This window comes from Bombina bombina, chromosome 8 (assembly GCF_027579735.1).
Source record: "Bombina bombina isolate aBomBom1 chromosome 8, aBomBom1.pri, whole genome shotgun sequence".
Classification (NCBI taxonomy): Eukaryota; Metazoa; Chordata; class Amphibia; order Anura; family Bombinatoridae; genus Bombina; species Bombina bombina.
The window spans coordinates 182,070,696-182,092,346 of NC_069506.1; the positions used below are offsets into that span (position 1 = coordinate 182,070,696).

Consider the following 21,651-nt stretch of genomic DNA (forward strand, 5'->3'; position numbering starts at 1 on the left):
TATAATTAATAATTACATTGTAGCTATTTTAGGGTTTATATTTATTTTACAGGTAACTTTGTATTTATTGTAACTAGGTACAATAGCTATTACATAGTTAATATCTATTTAATAGCTACCTAGTTAAAATAATTACAAAATTACTTGTAAAATAAATCCTAACCTAAGTTACAAATACACCTACACTATCAATAAATTAATTAAATAAACTACAATTATCTAAACTAAAATATAATTAAATACACTAAACTATATTACAAAAACAAACAAACACTAAATTACAAAAATAAAAAAAGATTACAAGAATTTTAAGCTAAGTACACCTAATCTAAGCCCCCTATTAAAATATAAAAGCCCCCCAAAATAATAAAATGTCCCTACCCTAAACTAAATTACAAAAGTAATCAGCTCTATTATCAGCCCTTAAAAGGGCCTTTTGTGGGCAATGCCCCAAAGTAATCAGCTCTTTTACCTGTAAAAAAAAGAACACCCCCCCATTACAACACACCACCCACACACCCCTACTCTAAAACCCACCCAATCCCCCCTTAAAAAAACCTAAGTCTAACACCCAAGTGCTCCTTACCTGTCCTGAAGACTGGCGGAGAAGGTATTGTTCCATACGGTGAAGTCTTCTTCCAGGCGGCGACCTCTTCTTCTTCCAGGAACCAGCCGGCGCGGAGCGGAGGAGTTGAAGACCGATGACCGCGGAGCTGAAGATCATCCGGCGATGACCGCAGAAACTGAAGACCGGTGACCATGGAGCGTGTAGGATCCTCTTTGTACGATTACTGATATACACTAACGAATGCAAGTTACGCGTTTAAATATGGCGTCACTTGCATTCCTACTGGATGATTTGAATCTTCAAATTCAAATCAGCCAATAGGATGAGAGCTACTGAAATCCTAGTGTCTGTTCAAATCAGCCAAAAAAGAAAGAAATCTAAACAAACCACAACAAAATGGAGCTAGATTACAAGTGGAGCACTAAATGATTGCGCTCCCACAAAATGGCAAATTTGCTAGTTTGCGGGAGTGCAGTAATTAACCAGCCATTATAAGTAGCTGGTTATTGCTACCGCAACCTCTGGTTAATTTTCTAAAAGTGCCCAAAATGCCCTCAAAATAGAGGGCATTCTAGTTTTTTTATTTTAAAAATATCTATCTTTTTGTTTTAATAAAATAACTGCACTAGGCAGTTTTAGGGCTTTAAAGTTGGTGGGAGTAGGGTGTTAGAAAAAAACTGGCACTGAAAAGTGCCTTTAAATTGCAGTCTATGGGAACTGTGTGTCCCCGAGACTGCAATGTAAAGCTATATGTATATGCTTATATACCTATGTATATATGTGTTAAAATGTATATATACACATATTAACACATAAATATATATGTATATGCTAATGTATATTATAAAATGCTGCCTATTGCTGCCCTACATACCTCCTTCGCTGCACAAGGTTCTGATGCCGTCTGTGATGGCATAAGAACGAGGCTCCCATAGGAGCCTATGGAAGCACGCTCTTGTGAGGGCAATGCTTCCTAGCAATGCAAACGCGAGCTTGCGTTCGCATTGCGCTTAACTTGTAATACCAGTGCACATCATCGTGTGCTGGTATTACAAAGTATAGTGCTAATATCGCTTGTATGTTTTAATCTGGCCCATGATGTAGAAGACCACAAGTAACTCGGCAGCCACAGAAAAATCTGTTCCCTAAAAACGAATTTCCTCATACTGTAGTTGGAGATGATTTGGGTTTTTCCCTTGTATACGTTTTCTGCTAACTCATATTTGAGCTACAAACACAGATAAATTAAAGCAGAATTTCCTGCTCTAATTCTTCATTGTTCAAGTCCGTCAAAATTCCTTTTGCTAAGGGTTGTTTAAAGAGTTGTTACATGAAAGGGTTACAAAAGTGCAAATAGAAAATGCTCTAAAATGTCCAAGCATTTTATTATTGTACTTTTGCTTGTATTTAACTATGTGCTTAACCCCTACAGTAGGATTAAACATAAGTAAACTAAGCTTCTCTGCAGCAATGCACTACTGTGGGCTAGCTGAAAATGTCTGGTTAGCCAATGACAAGAAACAAAGGTGTGTAGCTACCATTCACCAGCTAGCTTCCAGTAGTTTACAATATGTACTGTACATATTTTTCAACAAAGATACCAAGAGAACAAAGTAAATTTGAAGATACCTAAAGACGTATGCCTGCTTGATTTGGCTAAATGAGAGCATAAAAACAGGACCAGGTTATTCAAAATAAAATTTTAAAATAACAAATTTTAATATATATCATTTTTAAGCTATTTATTAAACCGGCTCCAAACCTTTTTAATTGAAATACATACATTCAGCTAGATTACAAGTTTTTGTCGGTAATGGTGTGTGGTGCTAACGAGCCTTTTTTTCTCACCGCTCACTTAAGACAACACTGGTATTATGAGTTTTCTGCAAGCCGGCGTTAGCCTCAGAAAAGTGAGCGTTGAGCAAAATTTAGCTCCACATCTCACCTCAATACCAGCGTTGCTTAATTCAGCGGTAAACTGGCTGAACGTGCTCGTACACGATTTCCCCATAGGAAACAATGGGGCTGAGCTGGCTGAAAAAAAAAAACACCTGCAAAAAAGCAGCATTCAGCTCCTAACGCAGCCCCATTGTTTCCTATGGGGAAATAAAAGTTATATTTACACCTAACACCCTAACATGAACCCCGAGTCTAAACACCCATAATCTTACACTTATTAAGCCCTAATCTGCCGCCCCCGACATCGCCGACACCTACATTATCTTATTAACCCCTAATCTGCCGCTCCGGACACCGCCGCCACCTACATTACACTTATGAACCCCTAATCTGCTGCCCCCAACATCGCCGACACCTACATTATTTTATTAACCCCTAATCTGCCCCCCCAATGTCGCCGCAACTATATTACATTTATTAACCCCTAATCTGTCGCCACCACTATAATAAACATATTAACCCCTAAACCTAAGTCTAATCCAAACCCTAACCCCCCCCCTAACTTAAATATAATTTAAATACATCTAAATAAATGTATTAGTATTAAATAAATTATTCCTATTTAAAACTAAATACTTACCTGTAAAATAAACCCTAAGCTAGCTACAATATAACTAATAGTTACATTGTAGCCATCTTAGGGTTTATTCTTATTTTACAGGCAACTTTGTATTTAATTTAAAGGGACAGTATACACTCATTTTCATATAACTGCATGTAATAGACACTACTATAAAGAATAATATGCACAGATACTGAAATAAAAATCCAGTATAAAACTGTTTAAAAACTTACTTAGAAGCCGTCACTTTGGCTCTGTTGAAAAGGTAGCTGGAAAGCCAACTGCAAGTGGCAAATAAGACACTCCCCCCTCCCCCTTCTTTTGCATATGAAAAGACCCTTTACACAAACAGGAGCAAGCTGGAGTAGGTAGTCGAGCGTATTCACATAAAACTTTGGGGCTTGGTTAGGAGTCTGAAAATCAGAGCAATGTTATTTAAAAATAAGCAAAACTATACATTAATTTAAAAAAAAAAACTTTATGGGCTATATAAATAGATTATCTACAAAACATTTATGCAAAGAAAAAATGAGTGTATAATGTCGTTATTAAATAGATATTAACTATTTAATAACTACCTAGTTACAATTACACCTAACACTACACTATAATTAAATTAATTCCCTAAACTACCTACAATTAAATACAATTAAATTAAATAAACTAAATTACGAAAAACAACAAACACTAAATTACAGAAAATAAAAAAGAATTACAAGAATTTTAAACTAATTACACCTAATCTAATCCCCCTAATAAAATAAAAAAGCCCCCCAAAATAATAAAATTCCCTACCCTATACTAAATTACAAATAGCCCTTAAAAGGGCCTTTTGCGGGGCATTGCCCCAAAGTAATCAGCTCTTTCACCTATTAAGGGCTATTTGCAATTTAGTATAGGGTAAGGAATTTTATTATTTTGGGGGGCTTTTTTATTTTATTAGGGGGATTAGATTAGTTGTACTTAGTTTAAAATTCTTGTAATTATTTTTTTATTTTCTGTAATTTAGTGTTTGTTGTTTTTCGTAATTTAGTTTATTTAATTTAATTGTATTTAATTATAGGTAGTTTAGGGAATTAATTTAATTATAGTGTAATGATAGGTGTAATTGTAACTTAGGTTAGGATTTATTTTACAGGTAAATGTGTCTTTATTTTAACTAGGTAGTTATTAAATAGTTAATAACTATTTAATAACTATTGTACCTAGTTAAATTAAATACAAAGTTGCCTGTAAAATAAAAATAAACACTAAGATGGCTACAATGTAATTATTAGTTATATTGTAGCTATCTTATGGTTTATTTTATAGGTAAGTATTTAGTTTTAAATAGGATTGATTTATTTAATTGTAGTTAGTTTATTTTGTTTTATTTCAATTATATTTAACTTAGGGGGTGTTAGGGTTAGATTTAGGTTTAGGGGTTAATAAATTTAGTATAGTGGCGGCGACGTTGGGGGTGGCAGATTAGGGGTTAATAAATGTAGGTAGGTGGCGGCGATGTTAGGGGCGGCATATTAGGGGTTAATAAAATTTAACTAGGGTTTGCGAGGCGGGAGTGCGGCGGTTTAGGGGTTAATACATTTATTAAAGTGGCGGCGATGTCCGGTCGGCAGATTAGGGGTTAAATAATTTTATTATAGTGTTTGCAATGTGGGGGGGGGGGGCTCGGTTTAGGGGTTAAAGGTAGTTTATGGGTGTTAGTGTACTTTTTAGCACTTTAGTTAAGAGCTTTATGTTCCGGCGTAAGCCCATAAAACTCTTAACTACTGATACCCTTTATTGACAACCTACGGTTTGTTTTTGTTTGTCTTTTCTTTCTTATTGTTATGTTCATTTTGTTTATAATACTTATATCATTTATGGATACATATGCTGTTATCATATACTGAGACAATCATGATGTATACCGGATACATCTACTGCATGATGTGTATAACTAACTTATATTTGATTCTCATAAGTTTTCCCCCCTTTTTTCTTGTATTATCTCTATACAATCCCTACCTTTATGTTTACATTACAATATGGAAGACCCATGAGCGGTCTGCATTGTTAGTCAAAGGGATAAAAAAAACGAGGACTGCTATTAAGGATCTACAAGCATGTTTTTTTTTTTAAAAAAATATCAACTTAACAATGTATTGAGCATTCCTATAAAAGCATGTCAACTGTATCGTATAATTCCTCAATAAAATGTTTAAAAAAACCCCACAAAAAAACCCTCTTAACTACTGACTTTTAAATGCGGTAAGAGTCTTGGAGGTAGAGGGTGTACCACTCACTTTTTCCAGCGATCGTAATACCGGCATTAGGCAAATCCCATTAAAAAGATAGGATACGCAATTAACGTAAGGGGATTTGCGGTATGCTAAAATCGCAGAAAAAAAGTGAGCGGTACACCTGTACCTGCCAGACTCGTAATACCAGTGGGCGTTAAAAAGCAGCGTTAGGGCCCCTTAACGCTGCTTTTTAACCCTAACGCAAGACTTGTAATCTAGGCGATTGTATTTTGTGGGCTCCACTTTAAATTTCTTCAGAATACATCTAATTTATTATTCATAACGTACCTTATTAAACATTTTAGCCTAATGTAAAAATATGGTGTGGTTAGGAATATAACATTCTATGGTTAACAATGCTGATATAAAAATTGATCTCTGAGACTATTATGCTTGTTATACCATTATAATACTCCCTTATTAATAATAATAATAATAACTATGATTTACGTTTTAACATTTAGCTTAACACAATGTTACCAGTAGGTTACCAATTTAGAACATGACTCTGCAAGGAAACCTCTGCAAATTATACCATTATGTTTACAAAACATGCAATTATATTCCCAAGGAAGCAGCTTGCTTAAAGGTACAATCTAGTTAAAATTAAACTTTCATCATTCAGATAGGGCATGTAATTTTAAACAACTTTCCAATTTACTTTTATCATCAAATTTGCTTTGTTCTATTGGTATTCTTAGTTGAAACCTAAATCTAGGTAGGCTCATATGCTAATTTCTAAGCCCTTGTAGGCTGCCTCTTATCTGAATGCATTTGACAGTTTTCCACAGCTAGAGGGTGTTCGTTCATGTGTGCCATTTAGATAAAATTGTGCTCACGTACGTGGCGTCACTTATAAGAGGGCACTAACTGGCTAAAATGCAAGTCTGTCAAAAGAACTGAGATAAGGGGGCAGTCTGCAGAGGCTTAAATACAAGGTAATCACAGAGGTAAAAAGTGTATTAATATAACAGTGTTGGTTTTGCAAAACTGGGGAATGGGTAATAAAGGGATTATCTATCTTTTTAAACAATACAAATTATGTAGTAGACTGTCCCTTTAATAATAAAAACATAAAGGGCAATTACCTAAAAGATATTTAACTGTCCAAATCTAATTTACATATATAATAAACAACAACTTAACAGACTTATAGAGTGCCAAATATAAAAATAAAAATAAAGTATTTACCAATAGGCACCCTACTACTGGAGGAAACCAGTAGGAAGCAAAAACCAGGCTGAAACATAACAGCAGAGGATCTTGAATAGCCGTATATTGATTAACCAAGAGGAGGAGTCAAAGGACAAGTCCCTGTGACATCTGTGGATAAAATATATGTCACTACCTATAATCCAAATACATCCCTCCAACAATCACTGTATCTTTCCTCTTCCTTGTGGCAGGAAAGAGTAATTTCCAGAAGTAATCGATTGTGGACTCTCACCACCTATATGAAAGAAATGATATAATTTCAATATCAAGTTAAACACACACATAAAATAGAGGTATCAGTGTTTTCAATTAGATTTTTATGGAATTTCACAGACCCTTACTGAAACAATTTAACAGCTAATTAACTAAATATTAATAATGACTGCTTAAAATGCTTGAATGTAAGTTTTATTTTATTTAAATAATATCCATTTGAAACATGTGCATAATTATTTCATATCATTCACAGTAATTTGCTTCTTAATATATTTACTATGCCATAAGAACTCCCACCCAAACCTTATAGACCCATCAACTATTAGGTACTGTAATCCTCACCCTGAACATACACCTTAACCCAAGGAACCATTTTAAGGAAACCCACTAACAATAACCACCCACGCATATAAACATTCCTCAAGAGACCCTCACCAATTCAACCCCTGTGTATAATCATTTACCTACACTAATTCTTGATCTTCACTCCAAACAAAAGCTATTATATTTTTGGCAACATCTTACAATGTGGGGAAATATTTGATAGTTCTTTAAGTAAGGGGGTAAGAGGGGATCTCATTTCAGAATTCAGCCCTCACAAATTTTGATTGGTTAAACAGAACAAACTGAACATCAGCTTATTGGGTTAGAATAAATAGTCTTCTTCAATCAAAGCTAATTTTAAAACAATTATACTGCAACTTCATCTTTATATGCAAATTAAATTCTCTGAGGTAGATTCCTACTTCTAAAGATAGATTCTATACAACATTACTGCAATATTTAGCCCCTTTGAAGTAATGGAGAATATTGTAGAAAATTGTGGATAAACATTTCAGCTGCAATAAACTATATCACATAAAGCCTATATTCTCTTTGTAAGCTGTTGAATGAAAAGTTATATTTGTTTTGTATTCAGTTTGACTAAACAATTTATTTAATTCATTAGATTCTGAAAACAAAAAGACATCTGGTGCAAACAAGCTGCTTGCTTTGTTTCTTGGAATGGCTGGGGTGCTGATCTCTCTGCTCATTCTAGTCTACTGTATTTATAGTCGGCAGCACAAGGAGGAAATGTTTTCTCACCAAAGGCTTCATGGAGAGGGATTTGAAGACCCAGGTATTGTACAAACTTAATGTTGTGTTGTTTGAGAATATTTTTTGCTAACATGTTAAATGTTACAATGAAAACCATAAAGTTTTCTAATTGCCACACAAAACATTATGAGCTAGATTACAAGTGGGCTGCAAAAATATTTGTGCCATTGTGCACTAATATAGCTCAAGTTTTAATAGCGCTTTTATTGTTTTGCTCATACTACAAGTTGAAAGTCATATTAGCGCTTGAGCAAAAGTCTAGGGGGAACTTACATCTGAATGCTGGATAGCATGGGTATGCTAAATCAGGGGGAGCATGCTGAAAAACTAATTAGGCTGTGCCAAAGGTTAAAGGGACAGTCAAGTCAAAATTAAACTTTTATGATTCAGATAGGGCATGCAATTTTAAACAGATAGATGCAAGGTAATCACATAGGTAAAACGTTTATCAATATAACAGCGTTTGTTATGCAAAACTGGGGAATGGGTACTAAAGGGATTATCTATCATTTTAAATAATAAACATTTTCAAGTAGATTGTCCCTTTTAAAGAGGGGAGTTCTTAACTAACTTTTAAACTATGATTTTCTATTGAAACAGTACACACATGCATACATATTTTAATTGGTTGCTGGTGTGATTTCTATATTATCAGCACCTGTTAATTGATACGGGTGAGTTTAATTACAAATTATAGGAGCATCACAAACTTGGAATGCAATTATTTCTTACAATTTTGAGAAGGTGCCAATAATTTTGTCCAGTCCATTTTTGTAGTTTTGTGTTGAATGTGTCAGATTTGGCTTTTTTTTCTCATAAAGAAAAAGCAAAGCAATGGCCTTACATCTACTGAGCTTATGTACCCCTATTAACAGTACAAAAGATATAGGATAATGTCCATGCTATTAAGCCTCAAGAGGATACGAAAATGCAACAGATTATACCTGCAGGGATACCTATACTTTAACCCAGCGAAATTGTGGGAGTGACCAATGAAGGAATGATGACCAGTTCAAAAAATTATGGGGGCAACGGATCCGCCGTGGACGACACGGGTGCACGCAACAGAAGGGGCAGACCATCATGACCTTAAGAAGGTAGAAACTAATAGGGACATTAATATCAATCTAAGCAAACATGTATTAACCTCTGCTGAAATATCAGTGTTACAGAAAGGCTTTCCATTTGTGCCAACCACTACCACTGAATATTTTGATCTTGAATTGGACATTTTTAAGTTTCAGAGATCATTGAAATTGAAAGAACATTTCCAGGGACAACAAGGTACTACAGAATCTTTTAAGAGACCAAGTTCCTTTACACCTAAAAGTCTGAATGCAAGTATTAGCACATACACTCACCTGATTAAGCAACAAGCAAAGGCCTTAGTTTTGGAAAATCAGGGAGTAGTACGCAAGAACTTGTCAGGTGATGAATTGAGAGCACTGGACAATCTCAAGAAAAATGCTAAGTTGGTTTTCAAGGAGGCAGATAAGGTTGGTGCCCTTGTAGTAATGGATTATTCCAATTACAAAGCCGAAATCCTGAATCAGCTCAGTGACAAAGACACCTATTGCCTTCTGTCTGGGGTTCCTACAGCAAGCTTCAAGAGGGAAATTGACAATTATGTCTCAAATATGGAACAACAAAACTGGATCAACAAGACACTCGGGGCATATTTTCGGGTGGATTTTCCAATAACACCGATTGTTTACACCCTTCCGAAGATCCACAAAGATCCATGTCACCCACCGGGCAGACCGATCGTTTCTGCAAGGGGCTCGATGCTACAGCCAATTGCAACGTACCTTGACTCAATCTTACAACCACTTGTGAGGAATATCCCATCTTTATGGTGGATTCTATCCAGATTATCGAACTATTGAACAATGACAACTGTTCAGTGACAGCCTCCGACATACTAGTTACACCAGATGTCAATAGCTTGTACACGGTGATACCACATTGTGATGGGGTGGAATGTGTACATCAACATCTGAATAGATACCCATATGTGGCCCCCCCCGACCGAGGTTCTCACACATTTTTTGTCTAAAGTTTAATTACTTTGAACAACAATTTTTTTCTGCAGATAGCTAGAGCGGAGAGCTGCCACCCACCACCGGGTTGCTTTAGGAGCAGCGGTTACACCACATGTAATGGTTTGGTACAGGGCACTCAATTTGTCCATCCATGGCATAATAAAAAGTATGCCATCAAACACAGAGTAACATGTACTACCAAATATGTAGTATACATGTTACACTGCAACTGTGGCAAATATTACTTTGGCAAAACCAAAGATAATTTGCATACCAGGATGGATAATCCTAGGGCTGCCATATGGAATGCCATAGGCACAGGTGTAAGTGATCAACCTGTGGCTAAACATTTTTTGGTAGCCAAACATACTGTGGCAGACTTATGTATATTATTATCGATCATGTCCCGCCCCTCAACCGTGGGGGGGGGGGGGGTATGCGAAAATCCTATTGCAACTTGAGACCAGGTGGATGCATACCTTGGACACCCTGGTCCTGAAGGGGTTAAATACCCATTTTGATCTCCTTTGTTTTTTATAAAAGCCTTCGTATGATGAGCAAGATCATGAATAATGAGCTATACGTAATCTTTATCCTTATTGGCCACTGTCTTGCTAGTTTTGCTAGTATGTCTAATTTGTAACTGTTGGTAATAGGTCTAAGTTGATACTAGATATGCATATGTTTCCCTTGTTTACAGGACTTAAAGTATAGGTATCCCTGCAGGTATAATCTGTTGCATTTTCGTATCCTCTTTTGAGGCTCAATAGCATGGACATTATCCTATACCTTGTTAATAGGGGTACATAAGCTCAGCTGATGTAAGGCCATTGCTTTGCTTTTTCTTTATGTCTATGTTGCATCATACACTAGTGTGTCTACAATGTTTTGCTGTTGACTCATTTATTTACTCTAATAGTTTAGTATGCATACCATGTTCACTATTTTTTTTTACCTATGTATTTATCTAAAGGATCTATAATACAGTATATGTATTTGTATATATGTAAATATTTCTAGAACTGTTGTCTTGGCAGCCTGGATCTTTGCCGTAATGTGATCAATCCGTTAACATTGATATTTTCATTGTGAACAGCGTTCCTGACTTAGTAGCGATTTGCTACTGTTTGAAATTAATTATGGATTGGGCATGATGGGCTTCTTGGCTGTCAATTTATAGCCACACGCTATGTGTTGTTTCATTCACGGTCCTGGTTGCTTAGTTACGTGATCAACACTAACAGAGTTTGTCTGTTAAAGTATAATTTATTTGATGTTAATGAAAGTTGTTTCAATTAGAAGTTCAGGCATGTTTGATTCACAGGCATATGTAATGACTGGATATCTAACTATGTTTAACTGATAACATATTGGGCCAGTATGTTTGGTCTTTGAGGTTTGTTTTAGACCCGTGATTTTTTTGTGGTACTTGGCAGTAACCAGTATTCTATGTCAGTTCTAGTAAACTGGCTATTATGCCTAAAATCCTAATTATTCTGGTCTAAATTGAATAGTACCTGTGTGTATAGTTATATGATACTTTGTAACAAAGTTCATTCAGCTGCCATCTCTATTGACAATTACATTAGATACTTTTTCATGCTATAAACATGTTTTAGCAGTATCAGATTAAATGCTTCAATGTATAACTGATGCAGGGTTCAGTCTTTAATTTTTCACCATTGGGATTGTTTTAGGGTGGTTTTCTTGTCCACAACACCATGAGTTACAGTGTTTAATCAATGTGTTTGTTTTAATGTAATTTTTTATATATGCATCAATTGATTTATGTATATTATGTTTTTAGATTGTCTTGAAAAAGGCAAAATGTGTAGCCGAAACTTAGACTGACATGTATATGATAAAATAACTGCCCTTACTTCTGGAGATTTATGCATATTTATGGAGGAGTCACCCAGGCAATGGATGAGCTAAGGCTTAGTGAGTGAGTGCATAAAGAATGGATTATATATGTTATGAAGTTGCAGAAGGAAGAGAGCATCAGGAATGTAATCCTGATTTAAAAAGAAAAATAAGCTCAAAATCAGTTTTCCAATTTAACAATGTTTATCGTGAGACAGTGATCTCTCACACATAGAGAGTACATTAGTGCTAGAAATAATTATATTAGTATACAGCAATAGCTGGAAGTATAAAATATGTCAAAACAGAAGAAACCTGTGTCGATAAAATATATACAAGAAACCTGAACGGTCAGGGGTACATGCAAGTATCACTGGTTATGGCAGTCAATAAGTTGTTTTCACAATATTTTAATTTTACAAAAAGTACTGTTCTGTATCAAAGCCTTCTACACCCTCCAACAAGGGTCAAAGGGGTATATCCTGGGCAGGTTAGTAATGGGATCTAAGAGGCTAGAACAGAGTACTAGTGTAAAACAGCAGACTGAATTAAAGTATGCATTGAGACTATATCACTTGTACAAACAAGAGCCAGAAATATATCAAGGAGGACCGCTCCAGACTCACTAAACCCAGCTGCACACAGCACCCCTGTCAGGGGGTAAATATGCTGGGCAGGTATGCCGTTGGGATCTAAGTGGACTGATTAGTGTACTCTCTCAATATGTACATATCAGGACACACATATAAAAATATATAGCAAGATAAAGCAATGCTTGATGGAGTGGAGACATGCAGCAGCAACATTGAATGTCTATGTATAGAGAACAAAGATTAGTTGCACTTTTTCATGCAAGGCACAAGCGGCATATAAGCGGTGTTGGTTAGTAGCCAGGATTAAACAAGCAGTTCAGCATGTATTCCTTGCAAGCGTTCTCATAGACAATAGCAGTGATATCGCACATCAAAGTAGATTGTGGTTTTTAGACAGGCTACACAAATCTGTACTTTAGAAAACGGTCAACTGGTAAATCCCCAATAGCAGTAACCCACGACAGGGAACCACATTAACAAGAGCACAATCCAGTATGATAGCTAGTGGTGCCTTATTTCACAGCTTGGAAAGCAAAGTTCATACGACCTGTACAGACTCGGTTCGTTATGCGTGTCCTTTTCTTTTTGTGTTCATTATAGCAACAGGAGTAAAGTCTCAATCAGGTTCTGTTTGCCGGGAACATACTTCCATACAGCGGTAAGTGCATGTGTCACATGACCGGTCGGCTCAGCCAATGCCGACGTGCGTTTCACCCACTCGTCTTTCCTTCAGACCGGGCTTCGTCAGGGCGGAATTCAGCTATCATCCTTACATCCTCATTTATAGGGAACAGTGTTGCGCCTCTGCTGGTCAGTGAAAATAGTAGCATGCTGTAGATACACACTTCAGCAGGAGTTTCCTTGTTGCTTACAGGAATATTTAATACTTAATGGTAAGTGTGTCAAATAAGACACTGCTGTTACTAGGTACAAAAATACACAAAGAAGTAAAGAATTATAAAAAATGAATAGTGAAATAAACTATCTAATATAAAAGTATATATATTTTCACATGGTTTCTAATGAAGCTAGATTATCTTAAATAATTTAATTCTACAGATAGTAGCTTACAGAATTGATTATTTATACCAAAGACATATTATAGGAAGCAGGCCATGTCCAACTTGTCATTGAGACCATTTGGAAACTGTGTTTCAAGAATTGAAATCCACCTGCACTCTTTTCTGAGGAGGGCTTTGTCATTGTCCACACCCCTGCCATTCATGATGCCTCTGTCAATGCCCACAAATTTCAAGGAGTCAGGATTACACTCATGCATTGATTCAAAGTGTTTTGCTACATTGCTCTTAGGATTTTTGTTTTTTACATCGTCCCGATGCTCAGTTATACAGTCTTTTATCGCTCTCCTGGTTTTACCCACGTAAAAACGTGGGCAACTACAGGAGAGCAGATAAATAACACCCTCTGTGTTACAATTTACAAAGAATTTAAGTTTGTAGATTTTACCCGTATTAGTACTGAACTCTTTGGTTTTTAGCATGTATTTACATGCTACACATTTTCCACAGGTATAATTACCTGAAGATCTATGTTTGGTCAACCAGTCAATCTGTTTTGGTTTGGACACATACTGTCTTCTCACAAGTTTGTCCTTTACGTTTGGTGCCCTCCTTGCAGTGATGCTAGGAAACTCTATATAAAAGACAAAACAAAGGGGCGCCTCATGTGTAGTATCATCAAATAAGCATAAAGCCACAGAAAAAAGCCAAATGGGTACTCACAAGGCTCTGGAGCACACCTATGTGCTTGTAGGGACAGGCTGCAGATTTTATCAGGTGTGACAGCTCACCCACAGAGGATATCAGTCATTAACTGTAGTAGGAAAATAAAACACAGGAAAAGCACAAAATTGTGCAGATCACAAAGGATATGGTGTTTGACTTAGCACAAAGAAAGATTGGGTACTCACATATTAGATGAGCACACTTATGTGCTAGTAGGAGCAAGCTGGCATATTATGGTAAGGTGTGTCAGCTCACCACCAAGGGACTTTTCCTTAGGATGCAATATCCAAAAGTGGCAGACTTCAGTGTGTTAGGTTCCACTCCAAGCAGGTGCAGGCAGGTAAAATCACTCACAAGAGTATTTTTTAAAAATTAAAAAGTTCTATTTTTTAAAAACAAATTAAAATACATATACAAAGGAGTGAACTAGGGGCATACAGTCAAGCCCCCTGTAAATGCAACGCGTTTCTCGGCTCATACGCCATTTCCTCAGGCATATTTGTTACCCTGCTACTGTCCTGCTTTATATACCTACTATCTAGTGCTAACTAACATTTTTCCTCTTTATCCTAAGGGCGTGTACCCTTAATTGGTAACCTTCAACACCTGACTGTTTCAGTGTTTATTTGCAAAGGTATCAGTCTAGTGTGTTAAAATAAAACAAAGGTATAAAGTGAAAATCTATACAGCAATTCATATACAGCAATTCATATCCACCTAATAATTCTAAACAATAATCTCTAAACATGTGGAAACAATGTAATCATGAATATAAAACATTCTTTCACATTCATATTATACAATGTATGATATATTCACAGCATTTTTCCTACCATATACAGTTCATCATCAACAACATATTCCAAATTATTTTATATTTCAACATTTGTAATTCATAATGTATATCCCCAAAATTGTATATGATGTTAGTTTATTTGCTTGTATGTTAGTTTATTTCAACTGTCATTTGTTTGCACATTATGCATTGTTTAACAGACCTGGGACACACCCCTTGAAAAGTCTGTTGAATGTTGTTTGTCTCAAGGGGAGAGGTATAAAGGAAACATTTTATAGTGTTATGTTTTGTTTTCCTCTAAAGGGATACAATAGTGCACAAGGAAAATGCTCTAAAGTGTTAGTGTGCTTTTGCTTATATATATATCTATATGTGTAACCCCTGCAGAGGAGTTCAACAAATCCAGTGCAGTAATGAAAAAAAATATATATATATATAAAGAGAAAAAACAAATTCCAAGAGGATTACGAGTACATAAGAACTGCCCCTTTAAAAATAATAATGAACTTTTGGAAAAATGGTTCTCTGTTTTAGACAACTGTTCTTTTCAACTAATAGATCTATTAATCCATCATAGACAACAATTAGTTGATGCAACTGCCAAAGAAATTGAAAAGATTCATAAAGAACTTTATAATTTAAAGGGCCACACAGAATATTCTAGACTTAATAGTCAGACAATTAAAGCATCTGATGATTTTCAGAGAGAGCTCATTGAAAGGAAAAATTCTAAATTAGCAAGGGATGATGAAGATTACACTAAAGGGATTGTATATACCTTTAATAATAATAAGAAGAAATCTGAATCAGATGACATTGAGAATAAAGACCCCACTTAGATAACAGTACAAAGAAATAAAAATAAAATAAGAATAGATCTCAAAATAGTGGGAATGCTAATCACTATTACCAAGTTGGGAATCAACAAAACAAACAGCATTTCATTTATCAAAGATCACATTTTAATTATGAAAATAATGCTGTTTTCCATACTGGGAATAGTGATTGGAGAACACAAGGGTACCAACCATACAATAGCAATGGAATGCATAATAGACAGAATCATAATTGGAGACCTGTACACCAAGAAAAGGTTAACAGACAGCAAACTAATTACAACCAATCATATGAATATAACTCTCCTCCGCATCAGAGACGAAATGAGAGAATACACCAGGGATCAAATGATAGAAACAATTGGAGACATCAGGGTGACTATTATAGCCACCATGAAACCCCTGTGCCAAATAGATTTCATCCACCACCTAATGATGGTAGTAACTCATCAGATAGAACATGTGAACCACAAACTATGCGTGAAGAGAGACCCTCTACCTCAGCTGGGAATAATGTTTTAGGGGACAGACCCCTGGCCCCTTTATGGGACAAAACAAAATTAGCCCAAAACCACAAAAAAAGATCTTTCCCAAACGAGGGAGAAGAGGGAGAGGGCACACCCTCAAAAAACCAAAACTACAGAAACTAAAAGAAGGCATTTTTAACTTATCTTCACATGACCTATCTGACAATGAACTAAGAATTTTGGGTAGGGGACTATCTTATTGTCCCCCTTCCCAACCTAACATGTTTAATATTTTTGTTGATATTAATTCATTTACACGTAAATTATCACTACAAAGATATTTCGCGGCTAAGGAGCTTAGAAAACATAGACTGGAAGGGACACCCATAACAACTAATGAAATGAATCCTAGAAATTTAGAATTAGTAGTTTACACAGAAACAAATGATCTGGCTGATAATCTACTTGAACAGATAACACACACCACACTAGCACCATTATCCACCTTCAACCCCCCCCCCCCCCCCCGAGAAGAGGGTTCATATATTGACCTCTTCCAACAATTAGTATTAGATGATCTAACTAAAGCATTCCAAAGTAAAACCTATAGAAAAGGAGCACGTAACATTAAACAGATTTGGCCCAATGAAGTACACGCCCTTAACAGCTTAATGAATGACAAAAACTTGGTGATACGCCAAGCTGACAAAGGCGGAGGAATAGTCCTTCAGGACTATGAGGATTATGTAATGGAGGCTAAACATATTGTATGTAACACTGAATATTACATTAAATTTAGAAGTATCCCAACACCGCTATATGGAAGAATTCTTAGGGATTTGATTTTAGAAGGGTTTGATAAAGGTATTCTTAATAAAAAAGAAAAATTATATTTACTACCTGACCAACCCAGTATCCCCTTCTATTATCACCTCCCTAAGATATACAAAAATCGCACCAGACCACCTGGAAGACCTATCATTGCAGGGATAAATAGCCTAAAGGATAAACTATCAGAATATATCGATCTCCAATTACAAAAGTATGTTATATCAAACTACCTTCATACATTAGAGACACCACTGACCTGTTGAATAAATTAGCAATGATAAAGAAAAAAGGTCTAGATGCTGTGGGAAGTTATCTTGAAGATGATATATACTTACCATTGAGGCAACAAGAGTTTATTCTAACGTGTATTGAATATATACTATCACATAACTATTTCCAGTTTTTAGATGACTATTACTTACAGATCAAAGGAACGGCCATGGGTACCAGATTCGCCCACAGCTTCACCAACTTATTTATGGGCAGATTTGAAGAAAGATACATTTATGCTTCTAGCTGGGTGGCGAATCTGGTATTCTATGGCCGTTACATAGATGATCTAATCTTCATATGGAATGGTACCTCAGAGAATGCAATATTATGTTTGGATAGTCTGAATTCAAACAATATGGGTATATCATTTACTCATAACATGCAAAAAAAAGCAATTGAATTTTTAGATGTAAATCTAAGGTGGACTTGTATGGGGGGTGTTGAGTCTTCCACCTATTTCAAGGAGGTAGATAGCAATAATTTCCTCCATTTCTCGAGTAAACATTTGAATAGCTGGAAGACCAACATCCCCTATAGTCAGTTCAGATGTATTAGAAGAAACTGCAGCACTATGGCCTTATATGGTAACCAATCTGAAATTCTAATTGAGAGATTTAAAGAAAAGGGCTATCCGAAAGACTTAGTTATTGATAGCTATATGAAGGCTAGGAATGAAGATAGGAATGTTATCCTTATGCCGGCGTCAGAAGAGCATGATATTTCTAAAGATGAGAAACAACCTAAGGGCCCTATATTCATTACACAATACAATTCAGAACACAAACAAATTAGACAAATTTTAAACAGATATTGGCCTATCATTCTTAAAGACCCTATTCTCAAAAACAGCATAGAAAATAAAAATCCTAAAGTAGTATTTCGCAGAGCACCCACGCTTAAACAGAAACTTGCGCCAAGTAAAGTGGTCATTTCAAAGAAAAAGAATATACATAATCCAATTTATCAGGCCAATAAAGAGAGAACAGGAACCTATAGATGCAATAAAGCCAGGTGCCACATGTGTAAGCATATCACACATGGGAGCAAAGCTATAAAATGCCACACCACAGGAGAAATAATTGACATAAAAAACAGAATTGACTGTGGCACCTGTTATGTAATCTATGTGCTGACGTGCAAATGCGGATTGCAATATTTGGGCCGCACGTGCAGGAATATTCAAACTAGGTGGAGCGAGCATTGGAGAAATATAAAAGCTCGCAGCATGAAACATAATATATCAAGACACAGCACAGTCCAACACAATGGTGACCACCAAACATATCAAATTACCCCTCTGGAATACAATGCTCCCAGAGCGGGTGTTAATAGATACACTCGGTTACGCCAGAGAGAGACATTTTGGATTTACAGATTCTAAACATTGTATCCCTCTGGTTTAAATGAAGTAATCGATCTAGCTGCTTTCTGATATGGTAATTAATTGAGATAGGTTTTTGTTATATATTACTACTTAGAATAGTTTGCAATGACTCTTTTGTCACTCACATGTTTAGAATATATCTATTAATAAATAGGCACTAAAATATTCCTAGTTGTATCACATAGGTTAATTTTATTAGTTGCTATAAGCATTACACATAATATAGAATTTTTTGTTATACATCAAAATACTGCTTACATAGTATACACAGTACAGGAATGATTATCATTCACCACTATAGGACAGTTCACTTATCTGTCTTACGCCTAGATTTAGAGTTTTGTCGGTAACGACCCGCGTAGCTAACGCATGCTTTTTTTTCCCCGCACCTTTTAAATACTGCTGGTATTTAGAGTTCACATAATGGCAGGGTTTTCAGTGCGTTAGGCTCCAAAAAGGGAGCGTAGAGCATAATTTAACGCCACTGCAACTCTAGATACCAGCGGTGCTTACGGACACGGCCAGCTTCAAAAACGTGCTCGTGCACGATTCCCCCATAGGAAACAATGGGGCTGTTTGAGCTGAAAAAAAACCTAACACCTGCAAAAAAGCCGCGTTCAGCTCTTAACGCAGCCCCATTATTTCCTATGGGGAAACACTTCCTACATCTGCACCTAACACTCTAACATGTACCCCGAGTCTAAACACCCCTAACCTTACACTTATTAACCCCTAATCTGCCGCCCCCGCTATCGCTGACCCCTGCATATTATTTTTAACCCCTAATCTGACGCTCCGTACACCCCCGCCACCTATATTATCCCTATGTACCCCTAATCTGCTGCCCTAACATCGCCGACCCCTATATTATATTTATTAACCCCTAATCTGCCGCCCCCAACGTCGCCTCCACCTAACTACACTTATTAACCCCTAATCTGCTGAACAGACCTGAGCGCTACTATAATAAATGTATTAACCCCTAATCCGCCTCACTCCCGCCTCAACAACCCTATAATAAATAGTATTAACCCCTAATCTGCCCTCCTTAACATTGCCGACACCTAACTTCAAGTATTAACCCCTAATCTGGCGACAGGAGCTCACCGCTACTCTAATAAATTTATTAACCTCTAAAGCTAAGTCTAACTTTAACCCTAACACCCCCTAAATTAAATATAATTTAAATCTAACGAAATAAATTAACTCTTATTAAATAAATTATTCCTATTTAAAGCTAAATACTTACCTGTAAAATAAACCCTAATATAGCTACAATATAAATTATAATTATATTATAGCTATTTTAGGATTTATATTTATTTTACAGGCAACTTTGTATTTATTTTAACCAGGTACAATAGCTATTAAATAGTTAAGAACTATTTAATAGCTAAAATAGTTAAAATAATTACAAAATTACCTGTAAAATAAATCCTAACCTAAGTTACAATTAAACCTAACACTACACTATCAATAAATAAATTAAATAAAATACCTCCAATTACCTACAATTAAACCTAACACTACACTATCAATACATTAATTAAATACAATGCCTACAAATAACTACAATTAAATAAACTAACTAAAGTACAAAAAATAAAAAAGAACTAAGTTACAAAAAATAATAAAATATTTACAAACATTAGAAAAATATTACAACAATTTTAAACTAATTACACCTACTCTAAGCCCCCTAATAAAATAACAAAGACCCCCAAAATAATAAAATGCCCTACCCTATTCTAAATTAAAAAAGTTCAAAGCTCTTTTACCTTACCAGCCCTGAAAAGGGCCCTTTGCGGGGCATGCCCCAAAGAATTCAGCTCTTTTGCCAATCAGAATCAAGTTCAATCCGATTGGCTGATCCGATCAGCCAATCAGATTGAGCTCGCATTCTATTGGCTGTTCCGATCAGCAAATAGAATGCGAGCTCAATCTGATCAGGTGGAGGCGACGTTGAGGGGGGAAGATTAGGGGTTAATAAATATAATATAGGGGTCGGCGGTGTTAGGGGCAGCAGATTAGGGGTACATAAGGATAACGTAGGTGGCAGTGCTTTGCGGTCGGCAGATTAGGGGTTAATTATTGTAGGTAGTTGGCGGCGATGTTGTGGGGGGCAGGTTAGGGGTTAATAAATATAATATAGGGGTCGGCGGTGTTAGGGGCAGCAGATTAGGGGTACATAAGTATAACGTAGGTGGCGGTCGGCAGATTAGGGGTTAAAAAAATGTAATCGCGTGGCGGCAATGTGGGGGGACCTCGGTTTAGGGGTACATAGGTAGTTTATGGGTGTTAGTGTACTTTAGAGCACAGTAGTTAGGAGCTTTATAAACCGGCGTTAGCCCAGAAAGCTCTTAACTACTGACTTTTTTCTGCGGCTGGAGTTTTGTTGTTAGATTTCTAATGCTCACTTCAGCCACGACTCTAAATACCGGCGTTAGGAAGATCCCATTGAAAAGATAGGATACGCAATTGACGTAAGGGGATCTGCGGTATGGAAAAGTCGCGGCTGGAAAGTGAGCGTTAGACCCTTTAATGACTGACTCTAAATACCGGCGGTAGGTCAAAACCAGCGTTAGGAGCCTCTAACGCTGGTTTTGACGGCTACCGCCCAACTCTAAATCTAGGCCTTAATTTTTTATATAGCACATTTAGATGCTTCTACACTAGATTTAATCACTATTATGTTATGTCAAGTACATCTTATTTTGGAGTTGTTTATTATAGTGATTTAGATGTTTACAGGACGTATCATTTATTTATTATATTTATTTTTTACACTTATATCAGTGGTTATTATAGAAGGTCCCAATACCTATTGTTTCATTAAATATAGGGGTACATTGTGATGCATAATATTTTTACACATTGATCTTTTGGTCATATCAATGTTATTTATACCATAACAATTTTTA

The 21,651-nt window shown here is 36.1% G+C and overlaps 1 protein-coding gene across 1 annotated transcript in view; it reads left to right on the forward strand.

The window, feature by feature from the left end:
* The window catches only part of GFY (golgi associated olfactory signaling regulator), a 77,038-nt gene that overhangs the window by 44,535 nt on the left and 10,852 nt on the right, over positions 1-21,651 (forward strand). Inside the window, exon 3 of the mRNA XM_053690764.1 lies at positions 7,752-7,922. Within this exon, the coding sequence (XP_053546739.1) occupies positions 7,752-7,922 (171 nt within the window). The remainder of the gene's footprint in view (positions 1-7,751; positions 7,923-21,651) is intronic.